The following is a 14,339-nucleotide window of genomic DNA, read 5'->3' on the forward strand; positions in this document are numbered from 1 at the left end:
GCGGACCGGGTGGTTCGGGCGAGGGACTCCGATCCTCCCCGCTGTCGTAGCGCCCCCCACGCCTGGGGTGGTAGCCTCGGCGCACCCTTTCGTCGAGGTGGGCCCGACGGTCGCGTCGATGGTGCTCGTTGCCGAGGTGGCCCGGGGCCGCAGGCGCGGTGTTGCGCGTGCGCCCGGTGTAGACCGAGGCTTCCCGCATGAATCGGGAAGTCGCGGCATGAGGTTCTGAGGGGTATCCCTGCCTTCGGGAGGCAGTGCTCTCAGCCCGTCGGGCCGCAGCGCCTTCCAGGAGATTCTTGAGCTCTCCCTGGATTCGCCGACCCTCGGTAGTTGATGGTTCCGGCATCGCGCGGAGGAGCATCGCTGCGGCTGCCAGGTTCTGACCAACCCCGCTGGATGCGGGCGGCGGCCTGACCCTGACATCGTTGACGACGCGGTGCTGGAGACCTTGGGGCAGGTGACGTATTTCTCCGGCCGGGGGTTGGCCCGCCCATACCCGTCCGACGTCCCGACGGATCAGCTCAAGCGCTCCTGTTCCCTCGTTGAGCCTGGCCTGTGCCTCGCGGACTTGCTCGAGTTGTGGGTCGTGACCCCCCGCCGGAACGGGGACCACAGCTAGCTCCCGCGGGATGTCGGCGCGAGGCGCCGGCCTAGGAAGATCACCGTCCTCCGGCATGCCGAGATGGTTGCCTTCAGAGGGATCCCCTAGCTCGATGTGGAAACATTCGCGGCTTGGGCCGCAGCCCTCGTCGTCAAGGCTGCGGCTTCCGTCGGAACAGTCGGAGAGGCAGTAGTTACATGCGGTCATGAAGTCCCGCATGGCACTAGGGTTGCCAAGTCCAGAGAAATCCCAACAGATGCTGGGATCGTCATCTTCCTCGGACCCAGAGGGCCCGTAGGTTGAGACGTCCGTCAACCGGTCCCAAGGCGACCGCATACGAAACCCCAGTGGGGTTGCACTCGCCTCAATGAGAGCGCCCGTCAAAGCAAGGTTGCTAGGCGGGTTGAGGCCGAGTCGAAATGACGTAAGATGGGAGTTAGTCAGTACCTTTTGGTCGACGAGGAGCGACGTAGTCACATCGGGGACTGGTTGCACCGTCGTCCTAGGTACGAGGGCGACGTCCTGCAAGCTTTCAGCGAGCGCGCTGGCGTCGTCTTCTTGCTCGGGATCAGCGTGTCGCGGGGGGACGGCGCTTGCCTTCGTCTCGAACGCGAGGTCGACGCCCGGCGTGCCTTCCGTCTGGGCGTCGGGGGCGTCGATTCGCTCGACGGCTGACGAAGCGCGGCCTCCCGCTTGGCCTTGGTTGCCCCGCCTCCTCCTCCGTTGGCGGGGGAGAGGACGGAGCGAGCTCGAATGTTGTTCTTCCACCACGCGGGGAAGATGTCGTCGATTCCGCCGCCGGCGGGCGGGTTGTCGGCCGCCATTGTCGTTGTCGCGCGGCGGTGGAAGGAGTATCATGTCGTAGCTGCCGTCGAAGGACATGAACTCAAGACTCCCGAAATGGAGCACCGTCCCGGGCCGGAGAGGTTGCTGGAGACTGCCCATCTGGAGCTTGACGGGAAGCTGTTCGTCAGCACGCAGCGTGCCCCTACCTGGCGCGCCAAGTGTCGGCGTTTTGAGACCGGGGGGGTCCCTAAGCCGACGAGTGAGTGTGCTGCGTGCCCCAGCCCAGATGGGTCGAGCGCGTGGGCGAGCGCGAAGGGGGGAGAGGCGAGGTGGCCGGAGACGGGCGTGAGAGAGGTGGAAGTCCCGCGGCCTTCGTGTTCGTCCCGCGCCCAGGTCGGGTGCGCTTGCAGTAGGGGGTTACAAGCGTCCACGCGGGTGAGGGAAGCGAGCGGCCCCAAGAGAGCGCCTGTCCCGTCCTCGGTCCCGCGCGGCCAACCCCCTCTGAGAAGGCCCTAGTCCTTCCTTTTATAGGCGTAAGGAGAGGATCCAGGTGTACAATGGGGGTGTAGCAGGGTGCTACGTGTCTAGCGGAGAGAGAGCTAGCGCCCTAAGTACATGCCAATGTGGCAGCCAGAGAGATCTTGGCACCCTGCTGGTGTGATGTCGTGGCTGTCGGAGGAGCAACGGAGCTTGGCGGAAGGACAGCTGTCGGAGCGGTCGAGTCCTTGCTGACGTCCACCTGCTTCCGTAAGAGAGCTGAGAGCCGCCACCGTCATAGAGCTTGGGAGGCGCCATCATTGCCTATCTGGCGGAGCTGGTCAGATGGGACACCGGTCTTGTTCTCTGCGGCCCGAGTCGGCTCGGGGTAGAGTGATGATGGCGCTCCCTGTTGACGTGGCGGGCCCGCGCCCGAGGCCGGGCGACGTGGGGGCTCCTCCGAAGCTGGGGTCGAATCTGTCTTCCGTTGCCGAGCCTGAGCCCGAGCCCCTGGGTCGGGCGAGGCGGAAGTCGTTCGGCAGAGGTCAGGGCGGAGTCCGAGCCCTGGGGTCGGGTGAGGCGGAGTTCGTCGTCTTCCGGGGCCGAGCCCGAGTCCGAGCCCTGGGGTCGGGCGGAGCGGAGTTCGCCGTCTTCCGGGTCTTAGCCCGAGTCCGAGCCATGGGGTCGGGCGGAGCGGAGTTCGCCGTCTTCCGGGTCTTAGCCCGAGTCCGAGCCCTGGGGTCGGGCGGAGCGGAGTTCGCCGTCTTCCGGGTCTTAGCCCGAGTCCGAGCCCTGGGGTCGGGCGGAGCGGAGTTCGCCGTCTTCCGGGTCTTAGCCCGAGTCCGAGCCCTGGGGTCGGGCGGAGCGGAGTTCCCTATGGCGCCCCTGGCGAGGCCTGACTGCCTGTCAGACTCACTCTGTCGAGTGGCACTGCAGTCGGAGTGGCGCAGGCGGCGCTGTCCTTCTGTCAGACCGGTCAGTGGAGCAGCGGAGTGACGGCGGTCACTTCGGCTCTGCCGGGGGGCGCGCGTCAGGATAGAGGTGTCAGGCCACCTTTGCGTTAAATGCTCCTGCAACTTGGTCAGTCGGTGCGGCGATTTAGTCAGAGTTGCTTCTTAGCGAAGCCAAGGCCTCGGGCGAGCCGGAGATGTGTCCGCCGTTAAAAGGGGGGCCTCGGGCGAGACGGAAGTCCCTCGAGGTCGGCTGCCCGAGTCCGAGGCTAGGCTCGGGTGAAGCGTGATCGAGTCACTCGTATGGACTGATCCCTGACTTAATCGCACCCATCAGGCCTCTGCAGCTTTATGCTGATGGGGGTTACCAGCTGAGAATTAGGCGTCTTGAGGGTACCCCTAATTATGGTCCCCGACAACCTTCGTCCGAGGTGCATTAATTCTTAAAGGAATAATGCTTCATTGGACGAAGGGTATTAACATTTAACATTTTATGTTGCCTTGTTCTTAATTCATAGCATTTGAGAACGAGTCCCCAACAATACAATTTATATTCAATATTAAAAACATCTTAGCGTGATAATCTACTGGTTAGACAGTTTCACCTGGTGTCTCCCGCCCTTCTTCCATCAAGGCATGGGTTCACACCCCACCTCCTGCACTGTTTTTTAACATTTTACGCTGATTTAATTAAATGGATCGACGGGCTAACGGGCTGGCCTGGCACAGTTAGCAGGCTGGTGTGACGTGCCTGTGCCATAGTTGTGGCCCGTGTGCATTTAGCCCGTGTCGGGCGTCGTTACGCTGATTTAATTAAATGAATCGACGGGCTAACGAGCTGGCCCGACACAGTTAGCAGGCCGGCATGACGTGTCTGTGCCATAGTTGTGGCCCGCGTGTATCTAGTCCGTGTCGGATATCATTTGGTATCTATAGACGTGCAGCGGATTAATTTAAAATAGCTGTGATAAATTATTTGTAAAAAAATGACGCATGACGACCGTTGAAACTGGTGCTTTAATGTAATATATAGATATGGATTTTATAGAATTAGAATGAGCGTTTATAGGTCAAATCTGAAAACCGATCTAAATATTACTTTTTTGTTTTATTACTTTCCGAAATTTGTTTAAGTTTTCGTTTGAAATCCGTTGCAGCGTTTTCATATTTCGTTTCAGCGGGCTAACGGGCTGGCCTGGCACAGTTAGCAGGCTGGCGTGACGTGCCTGTGCCATAGTTGTGGCCCATGTGCATTTAGCCCGTGTCGGGCGTCGTTACGCTGATTTAATTAAATGAATCGACGGGCTAACGAGCTGGCCCGACACAGTTAGCAGGCCGGCATGACGTGTCTGTGCCATAGTTGTGGCCCGCGTGCATCTAGTCCGTGTCGGATATCATTTGGTATCTATAGACGTGCAGCGGATTAATTTAAAATAGCTGTGATAAATTATTTATAAAAAATGACGCATGACGACCGTTGAAACTGGTGCTTTAATATAATATATATAGATATATAGATATAGATTTTATAGAATTAGAATGAGCGTTTATAGGTCAAATCTGAAAACCGATCTAAATATTACTTTTTTGTTTTATTACTTTCCGAAATTTGTTTAAGTTTTCGTTTGAAATCCGTTGCAGCGTTTTCATATTTCGTTTCAGCGAAAACTCGTCAAATAGAAAAATTGGCATCAAAATTTTCGAAATCTCACAATTGGGCCTTCTCCGATAAGGCGATAACCGAACCGATTCCGTGAACCGCCCCCGAACTTTCCATCGACCTTTTCTCCCCTAAAAAAAACCGAGCGATTCCAAATCAGACTGCCTTCCGGTTCCCCATCTCCCCTCCCTCAGCGCAGACTCAGCCATGGCTTCCGCCGAAACCCTAGCCCGCTCCCCCTCGCGCGAGCCTTCCTCCGACCCGCCCCGCGCAGGCTCTTCCGAGCCCCACCACAACGGCGCCGGTGACTCGTCTCGCCGCCGCCGCCGCAGCCGCTGGGAGCAGTCTAACGACGACTCCGCCAACAACTCCGGCGGCGAGGGCGGGGCCGTGGGCCGGAAGCGCAAAACGCGGTGGGCCGAGGAGGAGCCGCGCCCAGCCATCGCGCTGCCGGACTTCATGAAGGACTTCGCGGCCGAGATGGACCCCGAGGTGCACGCTCTCAACGCGCGCCTCCTCGACATCTCGCGCCTGCTGCAGTCGGGCCTCCCGCTCGACGACCGGCCCGAGGGCGCGCGCTCTCCGTCCCCCGAGCCCGTCTACGACAACTTCGGCATCCGCATAAACACCCGCGAATACCGCGCCAGGGAGCGCCTCAACCGCGAGAGGCAGGATATTATCTCGCAGCTCATCCGCCGCAACCCCGCCTTCAAGCCCCCCTCCGACTACCGCCCACCCAAGCTCCAGAAGAAACTCTACATCCCCATGAAGGAATACCCCGGCTACAACTTTATCGGCCTCATCATTGGCCCTCGTGGCAACACGCAGAAGCGTATGGAGAAGGAGACTGGTGCCAAGATTGTCATTAGGGGGAAGGGTAGTGTCAAGGAAGGGAAGTTTCTGCAGAAGAGGGACCTCAAGCCGGATCCCAGTGAGAACGAAGATCTCCACGTGCTTGTTGAGGCAGAGACGCAGGAGGCACTCGATGCGGCTGCTGGTATGGTGGAGAAGCTGCTCACCCCGGTGGATGAGGTGCTCAATGAGCACAAGCGGCAGCAGCTCCGGGAGCTTGCCGCTCTTAATGGAACAATTAGGGACGACGAGTTTTGTAGAACATGTGGTGAGGCTGGTCACAGGCAGTATGCTTGCCCTAACAAGATGAACACGTTTAAGAGTGATGTGCAGTGCAAGATCTGTGGGGATGGTGGGCACCCGACTATTGATTGTCCAGTCAAGGGCACTTCTGGTAAGAAGATGGATGATGAATACCAGAACTTCCTGGCTGAGCTTGGTGGCGGCAGTGCACCTGAGTCCATGAACAAATCTGGTGGTCCAATGTTGGCTCTTACAGGAAGTGGTGGTAGCGGTGGTGCTTCTGCTGGAACGGGGAGTAACCCGCCTTGGTCAGCCGGTGGTGGTGCTGCTGTCATTGGGCTCAATGGTATCAAGAAAGACTATGACGAGACAAATCTGTATATCGGCTACCTGCCACCTACAATGGATGATGATGGATTAGTCAGTCTGTTTTCGCAATTTGGGGATATTGTCATGGCTAAGGTGATCAAGGATCGAAACACCGGACAGAGCAAAGGATATGGATTTGTCAAGTATTCAGACGTGTCAGAGGCCAATGCAGCGATTGCTGCAATGAACGGTCACCATCTTGAAGGTAGAGTTATTGCGGTTAGAGTTGCTGGAAAGCCACCACAGCCGGCACCAGCAGTGTCAGCACCCCCATCGTATCCTCCTACGGATCCTACTTCAGGTGGATATTCCTCCCAATCCTACATGGGGGTACCACCACCACCTCCTCCAGGGAGTTACGCTCCAGTTCCTTGGGGACAGCCACCACCGTATGCTTCATATCCTCCGCCACCACCAGGCTCTAGCATCTACAATCCTGCACCCCCTGCACCTGGCCATGCTGCCCCACCTCCATATGGGGTGCAGTATCCACCACCCCCAGCAGCTCCCATCCCTCCACCAGGCACTACATCAAGTGATGGAGCTCAGAACTACCCCCCCGGTGTAACACCACCAAGTTCTGGTACACCCACTCACCCTGTTGCAACATCAGTATATGCATCATCTGGCGCACCAAATGCACCATTGATGTACCCTCCACCACCTTATAGTTATTCCCCATACTATCCTCCTCCACCATTTCAGCCACCACCTCCACCACCACTGGCTAGTGTTGATCCCTCTCAGAGTATTGCAACTGCACCTTGGGCTACCCACAGTGCAGTGCCTCCACCACCACCACCACCTTTGTCCTCCACAACCGACCAGCCTACTGCTCCCTATGGTGCCGATGCAGAATATGACAAGTTTATGGCAGATATGAAGTGATATAAGCGAAGTTGGGTGATTCTTCCAATGAAGGGCAAAAGGTAACTTAACATGATCTCTCTCTGCGTGTTCTATTAATTTCGCAAGATGCAATTGGGCATGATTTGCAATTTTATTGACATGGAAACCCATGTTTGTGTTATTCTATGTGTTTTGTTATTTATGTACTATATACTACTATACTTAAATTTGACCATTGTGCTGATATACCATATACTAATATCTTACCCATTGTTTCGTTTTGACTTAATGAGTCTACACTGTAAAAGTTTTCTGGAGTCTATATTATGCCAGATTTTCACCTTTCAACATCTTTTGGTGTTATGGATTTTCATGCTTTTGCTAGAGGTATTGTTTTTTTATTAAACCAAACACACATATTATCTCATTGAGGATGCTTATTTATGATAATATCTTTTTTTAAAATTGAGGTCAGGACTAACATGCTCATTGCTTGTTTGGGATGATAAGGAAGTCAGAAGAAATCAAAGACAACATTTGCTTTTGATAGGATGTGACATTATCATTTTTTAGAATGCCTGGATATTTTTGGGGATCTGATATCTAATGCACTTCCTCAAGCAGTGTGGTCCTTTAATAGACCATATGCTTTATGCTTACCCTGCTCCCCTCTTTTACGTGCAATGCTCGGTTTACTAATTAAACCTCACCTTTTCTATGTTGTCTCGACTTGTTGACAGGCTTGATCTTTCTTGGAGCTTATACCAACCTGATTTATTTCTTGTTGGAAGTTTGGGACTCACATCTTAACCTTGCTGTGTGCTGTTGTAAACCATTGCAGAGGTTGCATGCTTAAGAAGGCATCAAGTGTTACTGGCTCAGCTGGCATCGAAATATTTGCTTATGTCCTTGAACTATTTTAAAGAACCTTTTACTAATGCTTTTGTTTTGATATCTATTCTTGTTATTATTTGAGATTATCCTGTTATGTCACTTTAATGCTCTGTTCTTCGTGACAGTGTGTTAACCCTCACTATTATTCATATTTTGTTCTTCATCTTGATTTGGTAGTGCTAGCAGTCCTTTTGATCTGGAACAGAAAAGCTTGCTGCACCATGCTGGTTGGTATAACACCAAAATTAAAATGCATGTTTGGTATCTTCTGATGAATCTGTCATGCTTTTCTATCTTATGACTTCACCTAAGTTGTTTGGCAGTTGTTGTGACAGCTTGGCACAGGCAATAGCACTTGATGAATATCAGGTATACTGAGGTGCTAATTATTGTGTGGACCTAATGTTTTTCATTTGGTTTCTGCACAATTTTCAACTGACAGACAGTAACTAGTTTCTCATTTTTGGTAGTTGATGTTTGTGCATTAGAGTATCTAAGCATGCACGTAATGCTGAAAAAAAATCTTTGATGAAGAGCTTACAAATATATTTTATGTTGCTAATGCTCTTTTGACATCATTGGAATTTTTGTTTGCGGTTCAAGTAGGACATGCTGGCATGCAGATCTAGTCTGGAGTCCTGTGCGCAAGACACTTGTCACAATGATATTTGTGAGATGGTCTGAAGGTTTGGAGGTTGGCTTCGATTATGTTTTTCTAAGTAGGATATCACCATAAGCTTATTCTAGTCAAAGAATGCGATAGTCAGTCCACAACCAGCATTAGGAACCTTCATCATGTTGCAGATATACCAGCTTCCTAGGGTTGTCTCATAGATTTCTAGGTGTTAACTGTCCTACTTTTTGTCTATTTTTTGAAGTTACTTTCTTATCCAGTGTGCTGTGTAGATGGGAAAAAATATGTGATGTAATGATTAAGGGTACAAGTCTTTTTCCCTTGTCATTTGTTTCCTTTCTCCCTTGCTTTCTTCCTTTCTCCCTTAATGTAAGCCTAGTTAGTTTTGCGATGGATGTTTTTTCATGATTGTGGTGTCTAAGTGGGACGCAGCCTCACTGTTGTTGGCCCAATAGTATTGTAGACATAGGTTGCTTATATTCAGTTTAATGTGACCTCGAATCTAGAGCGTTAGCCACCTCAATTTGCAATATAAATTTATTTAGCCTTTGGCATATCGTTTTTTTAAGTGGAACATGAACTTTGCCATTTAGGTTTGTCTTTGATTTCTTGCATGAAAATGCTTGAGCCAACCTGGATTACTGGTTGAAGCAAATCATAAATCAAGTTTGTCAGCTGAGTGCACACAATTATTATGGATTGATGTAGTTCATTCTGGGCTTGTTTTAAACAGTTTTAGTTTGTAGCTATTTAAATTCATAGTCAACAGAAAATACAATGATATTATATAAATCTTGTGGCACTTGCTTTCTTTATTAACAGTTTGTGCGCCCCTAAACCCTAAGGAAATGATCTAGGGGTGCTTTGATTTTTTTTTCTTGCTTCGTTTGTGCTGCTTTGCAACTAGTGAGAACATTTTTTGTTATTATGATGCTTGTGCTCTGTTTACTCTCTTCAATCTTGGTATATACGGAGAAGGCAAATTTTAAGGCCTTCCATGTTGACCTGTTTGTTCATTAGAACATCGATTTGATTTGGTGGCATCCCTGTGTTGTTGACATAACACTGTTTATTTGGTTTCTTCTATTACTACCGTTCCATCTATTAGCAGCTTCTGTATTTGAATCCTTGTGTCGTTTCCTGTTTGCTTGTTTTTTTTTAGCACGATTACTCTACTGGTCATATTGCCCGAGATCCTCAAAGCCAACATAATTTATTCTGCATGCAAATCTTCGGCTAAAATCGAACGCTTTAGCCAACTGGTTCATTTTCCAGCTGTGGGTGTATTGAAAAACCAGAAATTGGAATGTGCTTGTTTCATGTAATGTCACAAAGGGAATCGAGAATGGAACTTTGATATTGCATTGATCTCTTTGTACCTATATACAGTGGGAATGGACATGTTGAAAGGGTGTGGTCCCTTCGCAGAAGAGGTGTGGCCCTTCGGTAAGTAACCACCGATGACAGTTATGGTCACCAATAATGATTTTCAACACTCCCCTTAATCAACTCCATAATTCCTTCAAAAATCCTGTGGAAAAAATGAGCAATGTATAATTCGATGTCACTAAAACTCCTTTAAACATGTAAACCCTAATATGAGATTCTCAAGACTTGGGTCATTCAATGAATAATAATAGAGATTACTTTGATTATGTGTTCTACTTTTAATGCATATTTCTTTTGTTAAAAATAAATAAATACATGTTAAATAAATATGTGAAATTATGCATTATGTTGAAGTTTATTTATTTGGAAGGCTTAATTTTGAAGATTGAACTTTAGTTGGAGTTGAATTTGAAAATCAAAATCTAGGAAGAAAACTTTGATTAAGTACATTCACAGAAAGAGTTTAGTTTGAATTTTTGGAAATAAAAAAAAAGAAAGAAAAGGAAAGGAGAAGTTGGCGTCATGGGTAGAAACTTCACCTCATCGGCCCATTTAGGTTTGTTCGGTTAGCTCTCAATCCATGTGGATTGAGTGAGATTGGATGGGTTTAAATCACAAGCAAGTCAAACTTCTTAATTTTTTCCAATCCCATCAAATCTGTGGCTAACGGGATTAATCGAACAAGGCCTTACCTTTTTCTCCCCGTCGCGCTTGCTTCATCTGTTGCCATAGCGCTACCCAGCTCGCTCATGCGTTGGTTGCCCACTTGCCTCTGGTGTGTGGACCTGCCCTCACTAGAGCTCCTCTCACTACCGTGTTAAGCTCGCACGAGCGATGTGGATTTGGTTAGTTGAGTTCCTCTCGTTAGCCATTGGGAGCTTGGGACCAAAATCGCACCCCTGAGTCCCTGACTCCGGGTATATATACAAGGACGACCTTGTTTATCGCCATGAACGAGGGGGGGGGGTCAAGGATTATCTCAATCGAGCGTCGTCAGGCCACGTCGACCACGCACTATGCAGGGCATCGCTTTGCAGCGTCGAACCCACCGCAAATCGGGCCCCGGGCACACTTCGACGATCAAGCCAGGGCTTCGCTCCATCGCAGCGTCGCTGACCCCTCTTCGTCGAGCTTCGTCGCAAGGTCAGATCACATGTACAAGGATGCAACGTATTCCCTGAGTGAACACTCGTCTAGGGCCTCGGCCGAGCGGCCATGGCAGACTCGACGCTTAACCCTCGGGTGGGGAGAGCCTGTAGTCCTCACCCTGCGCAACCATGCGGTGCGTCGGTAGGTAGGAGGGTTGGTGGTCGTTAATTCGGCGATGTAGGGCGGTGATTGAATCTAGGGTACCGATTCGGCCGAAGGGCTATCTGGGTCGTGGATCGACGGGTGTGTGGTTGAGATTTAAATTCTGGCATTTTGAATCACATACGTCGATATGAGATCGTAGGGACTATATTACGTACCTGTTCGGTGTGGGCTGGGTCTAATCTGGACCGCCAGATCACGATCGGATGGCTGAGAAACAAACGTACCCCTTCGCCGTGGAGTTTTTATAAAAGAGCCCCTCGAGTTTGGAAGAATAAACCCGCAATGTACTCGTATAGAAAGAATAGAACAACAAGGTCCTAATTCTTGCGAATTTAGCCCTTAACTTTTGGAAAATAATATCCACACACCAAATGAACTCCTCTCACTTATAAAGGAATTATGAAAATGATTTTTCTTATAAAAATAATACCAATAACTTGGAAATTCATATCTTCATCGTTTTAACTCCGAATTGACCCGGTCAAATTGCGTTAGGTTCATAATAAACTTTGCTATACAGTGACAACCATTGTTTTGTCATGTCATACACTTTTATATTTAAATATTTATTTACCACATATATAGTAGGTTGATCTTTCCGATCAAAGAAATGTGTTTATGATTATAAGTTGATAGAAGATAGTTTCTAAGTAAGATGATCTTTAATTCATATCTTACCTGATTTATAAATCGACTAATAATCTAGGTTTGTCATAATTAGCACCTAAAAGTTCATATAACTATATCTTTTCAACCATAACTCCAATTTTAGTGGTTCTCCAATCTATGATCTTGTAGCAACGCGTATATCATTATTATGCGGTTTGTTCTCATGTTTGATGTGATGTTAATTTCTTCTATACATATTGTTTGTTTGTATTGTTGCGAGTAGACGAGCAAGTGATCGATGAGTCTCAGGTTGAAGATCCTGAGAGGAGCTCGCTGAAGGCAAGTTGTGCCCTTGATCACTCTTATTTACCCAATAATGTTCATGTTAATCAATGTGACATGTTCAGGTTAATTTTATGGGACCTAATAGGCTACCCTAGTTTAGTTTACCTTGCTCCTTGCTTACCACTGAACTATTGGGTAGTATCTGCTATTGCTCTATGTGGTTTTGGGTGTTATGATACATATTATTCATGACCATGGTATTTACTGTCGATGGATTATTTACTGTTCATGACAAGACTATTGTGTTAATTGGAACATGGAGAACCACCCGAGAAAATAGTGCTACCACAGGGTGGAATGAGACGCCCTTTGTTGATTAATTAGGAAAGCTAGTGTGTGTTACACCCTGTTTGTTTTGGATTATAATCTCTCCAGATTATATAATCTAGCAGGTAAACAAACACCTAGATTATGGGTTTAGATTATATAATCTAAAGCCCAAATTATGATAATTTCATAATCTCCTCAAGAGTAGCTTATTTGAGATTATTTTCGGCAAAAGACCCACTACCCATGGTTATGTAAATAGAAATTACAATATATGCCATCCTTCTTCCCTCACCTCAAATAAACAAACAAGGGTATTGTTGTCTTTGTGAATAATCTAGACTACCAAACAACTACATGTAAATTATAATCTATCTAGATTATAATCTGAATTATATAATTTAGATTATAATCCAGATTATATAATATATAAGCTGTAACAAACATGCCCTTAATCCTTTCTCGAAAAGGGCAAGCGGGGTGGACGAGTGTATGTGTAGGGAGGTCCTCGAGTCGGACTGTCTTTTTAGCTTTTCGGACGAGGCATTCCTATATTGCCTTTGTCCCGGAATCCGTAGCGGGTTCTCTCCTCTGGTGGAACTTTGTAAAAGCCTCCCACTGTACCCTCGCCTACTCACATTGGTAGTATTTAAGGGTCCGATCACCCGAGATGATAGAGGGAACACGTCTTGTGAGTAAAGATGCACAACCTCTGCTGAGCGTAAAACTGGTATATCAGCCGTGTTCACGGTCAAGGTCGGCTCAAACACTCACATGAGTAACTTATGAAATAAACTTAATTGTCATATGCATTGTATTGTGGGATTATTTATTATTAATTGTGACATGTTATTTAATTGAGTTGGTAAATACCTATAATTAGTAACTGATAATAAAATTTTGACCAACTTGTTAAAAACAATGCTCAACCTTAACCATTATTTGTTGCTCAACCTTACACTACACGTGAACTCCCACCGTAAGTGAGCTCATGCACATTAATCTCCATACTTGCTGAGCGATGAACACTGTGAGCTCACCCTTGCAATAAACCCTCCACAGGTGAAGAGCAGGTGCCACCGGAGGAGGACTACTACGACGACTTCGACGAGATGTATGTGTTGTCTCCCAGTCAGCTTGATGGCGCCGAGGAAATAATATTAGTTCGATTTATTTATTATCAGTTATTTTGTAAGGCATTTTCGTTATGTAATAAAGTTTGTGACATTCGTCTCTATACACTGAGTCATTGTATGTGTTGATCTTGTCTGGCACACATATGAGACGCACCCGAGTTTACCTTTAAAACCGGGTGTGACAGAAGTGGTATCAGAGGAATATTGACTATAGGACGTAACTTGGATAGACTTAGACAAAACCCTTACCTGCTTACCTTTACTCTAATTCTTTCTATACTTTCCTTTGATCGTGTCTCACCTTTTAGTTGTTCTACTCTGACTATCCTTATCTTTTCTACTCTAAAAGACAAAAGGGATTTCATACCTTGGATTCCTATACCTACAAATATCCAAAGAGATAAGAGACAAAAGTAATATATATAGTTTATGTATTAGGAGCTCTGGGCTCTCTCTAACTAGAGAAAGCCCTGACCCTCACCCGACTAGCCCACAAGATGTTTCAGATGCACCGTCTGATCCATTCAATATAATGTCAACAGACTTTTATGCTTTGTTGTACACAAGTTTACGCTTAATTTGTCATATTATCTGAAATCGCCTCCTGTACTATAATATAAAATCGAATGCGATGACTGCTTTGCCCGAGAAGACTAGGGTTTCAGCAGCGGCGGCTGCCGATCCCCATTCCCCGATCCGAAGCACCTCAAACCACCGCTCTGCCCAGTTCCACCCAGCGCAGCGCGGCTGTCTTCGGCGGCAGAGACGTCGCAGGAGCTGCTGCTCGACTTCAAGGCGTCCCTTTAGGACCCGTCGGGCGCTCTCTCCGCCTGGTCGCACTCCATGCCCTACTGCAACTGGCCGCACGTCGCCTGCGCCACCAGTGCCGCCGCAAACACGATCGTCTCGGTCTCCATCTCGCTCCAGGGCCTCGGCCTCTCGGGCGAGCTCGCTGCCTCCTCCC

General features: G+C 48.5%; 1 protein-coding gene across 1 annotated transcript; it reads left to right on the forward strand.

Annotated features, from left to right (window-relative positions):
* Positions 1-4,654: 4,654 nt before the first annotated feature.
* LOC100383202 (splicing factor-related) lies at positions 4,655-7,708 on the forward strand. Its single transcript, NM_001175864.1, has 2 exons — positions 4,655-6,867; positions 7,528-7,708. The coding sequence occupies exon 1, from the start codon at positions 4,682-4,684 to the stop codon at positions 6,824-6,826; it is 2,145 nt and encodes a 714-aa protein (NP_001169335.1). The 5' UTR covers positions 4,655-4,681; the 3' UTR covers positions 6,827-6,867; positions 7,528-7,708.
* The last annotated feature ends 6,631 nt before the right edge of the window (positions 7,709-14,339 follow it).

This window comes from Zea mays, chromosome 10 (genome assembly GCF_902167145.1).
Source record: "Zea mays cultivar B73 chromosome 10, Zm-B73-REFERENCE-NAM-5.0, whole genome shotgun sequence".
Classification (NCBI taxonomy): domain Eukaryota; kingdom Viridiplantae; phylum Streptophyta; class Magnoliopsida; order Poales; family Poaceae; genus Zea; species Zea mays.

Coding starts and splice junctions, on each gene's coding strand:
- LOC100383202 (NM_001175864.1), top strand. CDS start 4,682: ATGGCTTCCGCCGAAACCCTAGCCCGCTCCCCCTCGCGCGAGCCTTCC.